Genomic DNA, 11,783 nt, shown 5'->3' with positions numbered 1-11,783 from the left:
AGGCGGCAGGACACACAGGGAAGATGCTCATGTGTGAGAGGCTGCTGTGTGTCCAGACAGGGCAGAGCGCACAGACAGCCCTGACACGGTCAGATGTGCGTGAGCAACGCGAGGGTCCATCCGAAGCGGACAAGACCAGATGCAGGGGTGAGAGGCAGGGCCGGACCGGGCACTGGCAGGCCCAGCGGGGCTGGGCAAGAGAGAACGAGCAAGGACATGGATTAACGACCGCTCCCAACAGAAACCGACCAGGCTCTTATTTGTTAGGTTTGTCACGAAAGACACATGGAGGAAAAGGCTGAACTTGTCAAGGATCCCATTTTCCTTGGATCTACAACCAAAGTCCATGGAAGCAGCAGTCTGGAAACCAAACAACAGATCTCTCTGGGCACATCTGCTGCAATACACCTCTTTAGAGATGGGAAAGCAACGGTGTTACTGTAAGGATTAAGGTGTGCCTGAACCAAGCCTGGTACTGTCCCAACACCCCACATGCATGTGAAAGCTCAACAGTGAATAAGGAAAATGATCCTCTCAACTCAACTGTGGTGCTGACAGAGAGGAGTGAGCACACCACGGACTGACTGCCAGACGACCAGCGAATGACTCTGCCAGGAAGTGCAGGCAAAATACTCCAGAGAAGCCGGGATAAGGAGAGCACGTCTAACATCCTCTGGAATGGTCAGTCCCCAGAGGAGGACCTCATGCTCAGTAGAACAGAAGGTCACCAAAACAGAGGAAGATCTGAGAGAGGAAAATGTTACTGAAACAGTGGCTACAACACAGCCGTGACTGTCAAAATGCTGGATGACCAGGCAGTGTGTTCTGTTCTGTTCTACACAGGGTCACCATGCGTCACAACCGACTTGATGGCATCTAACAACTGCATCAGGTAAGACACACAAGTCATTAAGAGTTAAAACGTTATTTCTGAGGTGTGGACTGAGTTGGAATGATGACGTCACCTCTCCCTCTGAAGAGGTAAAACTCACCTGATAAAGTCCGAGGAACCTCCCCCTGAACAGAAATGTTGACCTGGGGCATGTCCATAGCCACAAAATTATCTATTTGAAATCCAAGCTTATATTCAACCTAGGGAATGAAGAGAAACAAATGGCATCTGTGGCAACAGAAAGAACATTAGGAGTTTGACTCTGTTGATGAGACAGTTCATTAATCAATAAACAAGCATTTCATGTGAACAAACTTCCAGAAACAATCCTACGATTTTTCAACTGGATTAAATGTAACCCATCCTCAATTTTATGTATAATAAATGAATTACCACCAATCTAGGGTTAGACTGGAGAAGCACTCAGATTTTCTCCCAACCCATCTCATTCACATTTTCAAGTTCCATTTTTACCATTAAAAAAGTTGACATTTGAGTCCCTAGATCTACTTCTCAAGTGACATAGAAAACGGAGAATAAGTGACCAACATGACATCCCTAAAACATTAATGCTGTTCCGGTAATACTCTAACTGACGGCCACTGAGTCAGAGCTGACTCATAGCTGACCCTCCAGCAGGTTTTTAGAGGCTGTAAGACACACGGAAGGACTTTTCTCGCAAATACAGAGCAGTTGGTGGATTCAAACTGCCTGCATTTAGGTTGACAGTACAACTCCCAACCCACTAGGCCACCACAGCTCCCTAAAACATAAATATATCTATTAATAACAGGCCACCCCAATGTGGCTTAACTGAACCAACCTGTGTCAATAAATACATCCCTGTTGCTACAGAGAAACGTTTATTAGAGAAACAGCTCAAACGGTAAAGCACCAGCTGAAATTCAGAATGGCGGCACCTTCAAGACCTCCCATGAGGCTTCCTAATTCAGGTCACTCTCTCCTGCCCGAGGGCTGTAACGAGAGCAGCACTCCTGTGTCCACTTAGTGATTACAGTGCAGTGGGCTGGAAAAGCAGTGGGAGGAGAGAGTCCCGAAACCATTCATTATGTTTAACCCGAGAGACTGGGACAGGCAAGTGAGATGAGGGAGGCAGGGAGATGAAGGAGGCGAAACCTTTTCCCCCCTCTTTTTAAAAATGGAAAAGACTGAATTCTGTTTATATGATAATAGCAAGGGAGCTCCGGTGGCCTAGTGGCAAGAAATGCACTGCAATCCCAGAGGTACGCAGTTCGAATCCACCAGACGCTCTGCTGGAGAAGGAGGGGCAATTTCCTCCTGTACCAGTCAGATCTGATTTGCCGGTACACACACACACAAAGAAATAATAAAATAAAAAAAAAATTTATATGAGAATAGCAAGAGTCAACAAAATGGGGCAGATTAAAGATGAAAGAGTACCATCCCAGGCCACAGGGGAAAGATGGGCCTTGGGTACAGGTGGGAAGGAATGTTACGAGGGCAAAAAGGGTTCAAGCCCATGAGCTCAGCTCCCGTCTGGCTTTCTCCTGTCAGTCTACGTGAAGGTTCCTGTTCGTACACAATTGTATGTTAGAACACAGAGAACTGTATGTTCTGTATGTCAGGCACACGAACAACTATCACAGACTGTATGTGGCATGATACCTTCATGACGGAGGAAATGCTTCCTGTTAACACTCAGCACTCGGTGGTACACTGACTGCTCAGTACTCCCTGTACCTTACAACACTAGCTGCCATCCAAGATGATTTCCTCACACAACAGCCTCATGCGTCTGCAGAACTGGGCTCCACAGACCTCTGCATGGCTGACGTTTCCAGATGTGGGACCACACTTCTCTGTCAAGTTAACCCTCTGGGGGGACTTGAACTTCTGACTTTTCAGTTAGCCACCAAACGTATTCACCATCTGCACCACGTAAGAGGGTAGAGTGTACAAGAGGTCAGACCACAAACCCCAAGTTCGGCAGTTTAAATCCACCAGCCGCTCTGCAGGGTAAAGATGGCAACTCTCCTCCTATTAAGATGTGCGGCCGTCGAGACCCCAGGGCAGGATGCTGAGCCAGCCCTGGTGGCGGTGTGACGAGTTGCTAAGCAGTGGTCTGAACCTACCAGCTGCTCCGCAGAATAAAGGACTGTCTCCTCTCACTGAAATTTACAGCCCTGGACGCCGGACAGATGGAGGGTCCCCGGTGAGTTCGTATCAAGTGGACAGCGATGGGGTTTCACACACGCTCCTCTTAAAATGTCACCACACCATCACTGCCACCCGGGAGGACCGGAGAGCTACAACCGTAAAGGCCGGTCCTGGAACAGGCAGGATTCCTGACAAAACTCAATCAATCAGCAGCGATCCCTCCAGCACTGACCCTTCCTCCTCTGTCTTTTCCAGTCTTCACGACCTGTTGCCCTCCCTGCCTCCTCAGACAATGCCCTTGGCCCCTTTGGCAAGCAAACACAAGCCCTTTTAGCATCTTTCCTTCTAAGGACCAGGGGGACCTGTCAGAGCACCCACCGTCTGCACCCCATTCCCGTTCCACTTTCCAAATCACAGCTTCTACAGCTCCACTGCATCCGGCACATTTCACAACTCGGGGATCTTGCAGCATCAACTGGCCCTTTCTCTCTCTCCCCTTCCTCCTCACTATCTCCTCCCCGTCCAGCCTCCTTCTAGACACATCCACCTAACAATTCTACAGCCTCAAACTGAACAGATTCCAAGTCAAATTTATTCTCTTTCCTCCCACTTGCTTTATTTTAGGTCTCAAGTCCTGAAGTCATCCATCCACTCAATCCCTGGGCCAGATGCTTCGGAAGGATTCCAACCTCTCTCCTCCTCTCATTCGATGACTAGTAAATACTGGCGTTTTCACCTGCGGTCCCCCTGCTCTCTAAGTGAGCACCCCGTCCGAGTCTAAGCTCTCTGTTTCTCCCGCTCACTGCCAGAGGACCTCAAGCCTCTCCCTGGCTCGTCTTCCCACACCCAGTTCACCTCTGTTCCCTCTTCATTATAGCCATGCCTGTTGTCTCAGAAGGCAGAGCGGCTTAAAAATCTCTGTCGTCAGAACAAATTCTTTTTATACACTGCTGTCTCTAACCTCAGGGAGCTGGACAATGACTAGGGATGGTCGAAGGAGAATCGATGCCTTTGAGCTGTGGTGCTGGAGAAGAGCACTGAATATACTGTGGACTGCTACGAGAACAAACAGGTTCATCCTGGAGAGGTTGAAGCCGGGCTGCTCCTTGGAGGTAAGGATTCTGAAGCTTCATCTGACATACTTTGGACATGTTGCAAGGAGGGACCAGTCCTTGGAGAGGGGTATTATGCTTAGGAGGGTGGAGGGACAGTGCAGGAGGGGAAGACTCTCAATGACTAAATGAGATGGACTGACTCAGTGACTAGGGGACAGGAGGTAGGCGTGTCAGAGACAATAAGGTTGGCACAGGATAGAGCAGGATTCAGAGTTGTGCATAGGGTCGCTATGAGTCACTCGCAACAAGTCAATACTTTTCACACACACACACACACACACACACACACACACACACATCTAACCTCAGTCTATCCTTAGAGATCATCTTTTTCTTCCCCTCATTCTTAACTCTACTCCTAGCATTCTAAAATCAAGTGATATGAGCTTTTTCGATTTCTCGGGATTCTCTGTAACCATGCCATTGTTCTTGTTGTTGTTATGTGCTGTCGAGTTGCTTGCGACTCATAGCGACCCTATGTACAACAGCCCTAAACTCTGCTCTGTGCTGTGCCAATCTCACTGTCTCTGGCACTCCCATCCCGATTACCCCAGTCACTGAATCAATCCACCTCATAGAGGGCCTTCCCCTCCTGCGCTGTCCCTCCACCCTCCCAAGCATGATGTCCCTCTCCAAGGACTGGTCCTTCCTTACAACATGTCCTAAGTATGTTAAACGGAGCCTCAGAATCCTTGCCTCCAAGGAGCCGCTCGGTTTAACCCTTTCCAGGACGAATCTGTTAGTTTTCCTAGCAGTCCATGGTATTCTCAATACTCTTCTCCAGCACCACAGCTCAAAGGCATCAATTTCTTAATTTCTTTCTAGAATTCTTCCACCTTTCTCTTCCTGGAAAGATTCTATTATTCATCCATTCAAGATCTAGATCTACCATCTCTGTTTCAGGAAAGCGATCTGCACAAGCAGATCTGGCTGCTCCAACCTCAGCGTGCTGGCCTTTTGACTCCTGTCTCTCTACCAGCACGAAGGCCTTGTATCTGTTAAAAAAGATCTAACCATCGAGATGGGCTGACATGGTGCTGGCAGCAAGGGGCTGAGGTGTACCATCGATGATGAGGATGGCACAGGACACGACAAGGTTTCAGATCTGTCGTTCACAGGGTCGCTGGCACCTAACAACAACAACAATCACCAAACGGAGCAAAGCAAATGCAAACGTCACGTGTCACATCTCTTCCTCATATTGCTCAGTGTCTCGCATGCCAGATACCTTTGAATGAGTACATGAGGGGACAAAGCCAAGATGGGACCATAACACTAACAGAGCTACTTTCTGAGGGTGACACACAAACTGGTTCTGAGGACACTGGTGAGTGAGTAAGAGGGCCTGCCGGGGAACCAGGGACATTCACATTTCTCCTCCAACAGACAAGAGTCACAACCCAGTTAGCCCTAAACTGCGGCAGAGGCACCAGGGCACACAACACCAGTAAAGGAGGAAGAGAGCCAGCTGTAGGGGCTGAAAGGTATGGACACTGGTCAAGGGCCCTCCCTGAGGCACCAGCAGGAGAGGGGACACCACCAGCAGTCCAGCACTTCAGTGTCGTGAAGGGGAGGACAGGAAAAGGGAGAGAGATGAGCCTGTCATGGAACCATGTCGTCTGGAGTGTGGGGACATGGAGAAGTGGCTGGTTAGGAGGCCTGAGAAGGCAAACTCTGTAATCCTAGCAGCCTCCTGGAAGTGTAAGAAGTATGAGAATGTGGAACATCCCCGTTGGAGGGAGCTCGCGTGGCTCAGTGGTAAGGTACTGCACTGTCACCACAAAGGTATGCGGCTCAAATCTACTCCATGGGAGAAAGATGGGCAATATCCTGTCATGCGATTTACAGTCTCTGAAAACCCACTGAAGGAGGCAGTTTTTGAGAAGATTCTCTTTGTCCTCTCAGATCTGCAATAAAGTAGTACTTCTGATATTAAAAAAAAAAATCACAACCCATTGAAGAGTCAGCAATGGGTCAGTTCCACCTCGATGGTTCTCAGCACACACGGCACACCCTTTCGCAGGGGCTGTCTAAGAGACGAGACATTCAAATAAAGGCAGCTTCCTTCATCCCTCTCAAGCCCGTAAGGTAACAATTTTAAAACCACAGTTCCTTGGATCAGAGCTGACCAGGAAAGGCCCCATTTACTGAAGTCCAAGTTCCTCCAATTTGGCATGTACTGAAAATTCTTTTTGAAGGAACAAATGTGTACAAAATCGAACAATCATAATCTACTGTAACAAAGGAAAGCTGAACAGCTGTTTACGGGTGGGGAGGCGTGGGGGATTGGGGAAGAAGGAGCCAAAATACGTCAGAAAAGGAACTGGAGAAAATATAAATATTTGAATAAACTAAAAACGAAACATTTCTGGTCATCCACCCTCGTCTGAAAACCAAAGGCAACATCAAATAGCTGGCTGATGAGTAAAGCCGTTTCCGTTAGGAAAATGGACAGAGGAGACTTAAGCTTCTCCATGTCTACGGTTTACCAGAAGCACTGGCTTTCTCACAGAAGGCTCACTCTGCGGGGGACAGAAGTGGGCTGGACCCCAGCAGGACTGCAGTAGGAGCTCTGGACATGTTCCCTGCAGCCCCCAGAGTCATTGATGATTTCCTAACACACACACACACACGCACGCACGCACGCGCGCGCGCGCACACACACCCCTCCCACTGTGAAGCACTCTGCCAGAGTGGTTACATCCTGGCCTCTCAGCTATCTAAAATCTCTACTGATACTTAATAGAGGTAGTTAGATGTGTCTGCTTTGGGGTTCTGGTCTTGTATTGTTGGGGTTTTCCCCAATATATGAAAGAATGTTCTGGAACACAGAGGAAAGCTGTCTCTTTCTCTTTGAGTGTGTGGCCTGGTGAAAGAGAACCATTATCAGAGTTCTTATCCCACTTTGAAATGCAATTGACATGATGGTATATAATGCCCACTTACTAAGGCAGGCGTGACATGTGTGTCAAGAAAAAGAGAGTCTCAAACAAAAAGAAAAAGAAAAAGACAGTCTCAGTCTCTGGGGAGACTACAGCATTCCTTCTGAGCATCCCCAGAAAACAGAATTATGTAAAATTGGAGAACACAATTAGCATGAGCATTGATGTGTGAAAACTAATGCTGGATTCAAACCCTAGGGAGCTTGGGAATCTTCAGACGGAATTATCTTTTAGTAAAATCTTTAAAAACAAGAGCTCAGGGTCTGTAACGAAGAGTTAGAGCTGGAAATCACAAGATTATTTTTACTTTCCCAGACAAAATTTGACTTAGAAGCCTATGCATAACAAAGCTGAGTGCCAAGAGGGCTTGCAGTGACCACAGGCAGCGAAGACAGGGTCCCATGCTTGGCCTCCCCCACCCCGATGTACGAGAAAACTCATCAGGTTTCCAAGAGCCCACGGAGTGAGAAGAAATGTGAGGAATCCAGCAACATGAAAACCAAAGACAAGATGCTTCAGGGTTTGTCTTCCAGCCCCACGTGACCACAGCATGCCTGGGTGTCTGTGTCTGCAGCATCTTCTTAGCTGTGTGTCTCCATAAATGGGCGAACTATCTACATTCCGGCAAACACGTTTAAGACCCCGTGTCTCACTAGCCACCTCCCATTTCACTTCTTCACCTACAAGCCACAGTCACCAGCACCATGGCGCTTCTCAGACTAGAAGGGCATCCCTGTTGGAAAAGCCCGTGAGGATCCAAGTGCCCCAGCACATGCTAATCACTTAAATGATGAGGACCTTCATTTTAAGGGTCTGAGAAATCTGAAAGGAATAGGCTAAAGATTTGAAATACAGACGTGAAGGCAGAATTCCACCCCCACCCCCAGCCACCCACCCACTTGCTCAAGGGGCAGCCCACTCCACCCCCGGCCTTGCCAGGTCTCTTACCTTGGACTTCGCATGCCAAGTGAAATGCAGGAAATTTGTCTCACTGGGTACTAACAGGTTAAAGGATAGAGCGTAATGGCTAATAAGGTCATTTCTCACATAATAAAGTTCTGCATCAAGACCTAGGGGGGAAAAATAGAGGAAAAGATGAGATGGAAAATAATTAAACATCTAAAATATGCTCAAAATCATTCATAATCTGTATTTCAAAACAAATATCTGCTGCAATCAAAAGGATTCCCACTCTCAGGGATGCTGGGAGGCAGACTACAACTATATACAGTTCCGAGGCTGTAGGTCTTTAAGGGCAAGCTCTGGTGGCCTAGTGGTTAAGGAGCCAAGCCAAAGGTGTATGGTTCGACTCCACCAGCTGCTCCACAGGAGAAAGATGGGCAGTCTCCTCCTGCGTGACTTACTGCCTCTGAAAACCCGCTCGAGGGTCAGGTATGAGTCAATTCCAACTCACCAGTACCAAGCAACAACAACTGTTAATCTAGCGGTATGAAGCTACACCCCCAGCCCAAAAGCAAGTGGTTCAAATCCACCAGCTGCTCTGCAGGAGAAAGATATGTAAACTCCTCCCACATGATTCACAGCCTCTTGAAAACCCACTGGAGGGTCACTTAATAGTTGATTTCATCTCAGTGGCACATAAAAACAGTAAATCTTTGTGGAAGCAAGTTATCTCTTCTTTCTCCTTCAGAGCTGGATTTGAACTGCCAACCTTCTGGTTAGCAGCCAAATTCTTTAACCACTGTGCCACCAGAGTTCCTTAAACTAGTAACAGAGTGAAGATAATACTGGTATTCAAATCTTTATCCCAAACAGCTCTCACATATGCCATCTTATGAAGCAGGTTGAATACTAGGCTTTATCTAACCTGGGAGGGTCTGGAGAACATTATGCTAAGTGAACTAGCTCAGTCCCATAAGGACAAATACTACGTACGATTATGACTGCAGAAATAGAAAGATAGCTAGTAAAACATGTAAGAGGATCCAAGGGGCTGAGGGTAGGAGCAGAGGGGTGAGAATGGGCAGGGGGCCACACAGTTTGATGGGCAGAGGGAGGGATGGGTAAAAGAAATGGAAAAGATTGGTGTGAAAAACAATGCATACAAGCTTTGTAAGTAAATCAACAGAAAATAAAAATTTTATTTAAAAAAGAAAAAAGGAGGAAGAAACTGAGACAGACTCAAAACAATCAGGTCACTATCCAGCTAAAATCTGGTGCGACCTTCTTCTTTATGGACAGTGCTTCTTATGGTAACTTCTATAAAGAGAGGCCCCTTCTCTCTCCTACATGTAATGCAGATTTATGAAGAGATAAGGGATTTTGGTCAAAATGTAAGTTAAAGCCAAGGCTTCAAGTTCACAGCCAAAGATGACCTCTGCTTCTATGAAGGACTCCTGCCAGACTCAAGCCCTACCTCCTTATCTGGATGGCGGTATAGGTTCAGATCCTATGGAACCTACATGTGACACAGGCCCTTCTTTTGGAGTTCTGATGGCACAGTGGTTAAAGCTCTTTTGGCTGCTAACCAAAAGGTGCGTAGTTTGAACCTACCAGCTGCTCCAAGGGAGAAAGATGTGGCAGTCTGATTCTATAAAGATTTACAGCCCCAGAAATCCGATGGGGCAGTTCTACTCTGTCCAGAGGGCCCAGATGAGTCAGGATGGACTCTGACAATGGGTTTGTCCTCCCCCTTTGCGTGCCCACTCCTCGCTGCCCTCAACATTCAGACGCGTTTGCTATGTTACAGTCTGTTAGCATGCATGCACATGTTAACTTTCCTACTTAAGAGTTCCTCAAAAATTTTGTCATCATACCCCAAGGCTAATTTCCCTGCACAAAGCAGACTCAACAGAGCTCACTGCGTGTCTGATTCTGGTTCACAGCGACCTGTAAGGCAGACAGGATGAGGACGCGCTTGATCCAAGCCACGGGACCTTCAGTCGCTTCCTAGGCTTCTGAAGGGTGGACGACGAGGCAAGAAGACTGAGGAAGAATCGCTGCCTTTGAATTGTGGTGCTGGAGAAGAGGACTGAATGTACTATGATCTGCCAAGTGTGTCTCAAAGGATGTGCAGCCACAGTGCTCTTGAGAGGGAAGGACGGTGACATTTAGCCTCAGTTTGGGCAAATTTTCAGGAGGAATCCGTCCTTGGAGAGAGACATCGTAGTGGGTACGATGAAGAGTCAGTGAGAGAGAGGACGACCCCCCCGCAAAAGATGGACTGACAAAGTGAGCCCAGCAATGAGCTTGAACAAGACAGGCCGTGGCGATGGTGCAGGGCGGGCCACGGTTCAGCTCTGCTGTTCACCGTGCTGTTAGGAGAGGGAGGACTTGGAGGGCACCGAACCACCACAAGCCAAAAGGACTCCTTCTATTTACGTTCACGCCATCACGTTACACTACACCCCTCAACCCCCACCCGCCCCATCTTTCTCAACCATTTGGCTACCTCATTTGATTCTAGAACCAGTTTATAAAGCTTCTGTCTGTGCCTCCTTTGATGACCTCATGACGACAGACCCCTCAAGGACCTACAAAACCAACCCCATCAACCGCCCTTTATTCCTGAACTCCAACATGACACTGCGATGGGCAGCGGCAATATGGAAGACTGGACCTCTGAAATCTTAAACTGTAATAGTGCCGGAGCCAGGAGCTTTCAGCTCTTTCTCTTGCCTGTTACCATTGCTGTTCTCTGGGCTCGTTAAGATCACGAGTATGTTACTGCTCTGTTTCTTCCAATCCATCATATCAACCATTTCCTCATCATCTCATTCAGCCTTATTGTCAGTTACTTCAACTCCTTTCTTGCCAGTCCCTTTAACCTTCTCCGGATGGCCCATCTCACATATACACACCCACACTGAAAACACCCAAGGTGGAACTGACTTTTCCTCATTTTCTCTACCGCTACAGCTGAATGCTGCATAATCTTAAACAAAAGTATTTCCACAACTGAGAAGCATCAGAAAAACGATGGCTCCTGTCATCAACAAATAAATCAAGACGCTGGCAGGTAAAGCCTCATGACATAAATCTCTATGAATATTTGAAATTCTCTTTTGGACTGAGGTGGTGAAACTGCAATACACTCATTAAATAGAGCTGCTGTTTCTTGGCTAAGAGTTTTCAAGCATTTATGTTAAAATATAACTTATTAGATAAGGTAGTAATTGCCAGTTTTATACTACTTTAATTCTTCAACAAGATCATTACAATTAAGCCTCAAATGTTCACCTCTAACATTAACAAGCTCTATCAGAAATATGTTCCTGTAATATCAGTTAGCTTATAAAATGTAAAAACTCACTGCCGGGAAAGATCCAGTGTGTAAAACGATGTATATGAACTTTGTAAGTAAAGCAGTATAAAATAAACATTTTATTTAAAAATAAAAACAAAATTCATTGTCATCAAGTCAGAACCAAGTCATCGCTGACTTCCCGATGGTTCTCAAGGCTGCGGGTGCACGGGAAGATACTACCCATCTTCCTGTCACGGAGCAGCTGCGGATTCAGACCTTCTGCTTTGGGTTGGCAGTGCAATGCTTACCCACTAAGCCAGCAGAGTGCCAGCGTTAGCTTCTAAGTGGCTAGTAAATAAAACCACAATGCCAAGGTAACCTGGAAGTTAATGCCAGGTTACTTACAACTTTCCCTAAACAAGAAGAGCTTAAAATAGCAGGAAAAGAATTTGGTTGTTGGTGTTCATTGTGTAGTAAAAAAAAAAAAA

At 47.0% G+C, this 11,783-nt stretch overlaps 1 protein-coding gene across 1 annotated transcript in view; it reads right to left on the bottom strand.

The window, feature by feature from the left end:
• Positions 1–11,783, bottom strand: part of RYK (receptor-like tyrosine kinase) — a 165,191-nt gene that overhangs the window by 58,082 nt on the left and 95,326 nt on the right. Inside the window, exons 2-3 of the mRNA XM_006883419.1 lie at positions 8,037–8,158; positions 993–1,092 (exon numbers count right to left, since the gene is read on the bottom strand). Coding sequence (XP_006883481.1) covers positions 993–1,092; positions 8,037–8,158 — 222 coding nt within the window. The remainder of the gene's footprint in view (positions 1–992; positions 1,093–8,036; positions 8,159–11,783) is intronic.

The sequence above is a fragment of the Elephantulus edwardii genome, unplaced genomic scaffold, assembly GCF_000299155.1.
Source record: "Elephantulus edwardii isolate Elephantulus edwardi_28Jun2011 unplaced genomic scaffold, EleEdw1.0 scaffold00027, whole genome shotgun sequence".
Classification (NCBI taxonomy): domain Eukaryota; kingdom Metazoa; phylum Chordata; class Mammalia; order Macroscelidea; family Macroscelididae; genus Elephantulus; species Elephantulus edwardii.
The sequence above is the reverse complement of the archived record's forward strand: the minus strand, read 5'-3'. Positions and strand labels throughout refer to the sequence as shown.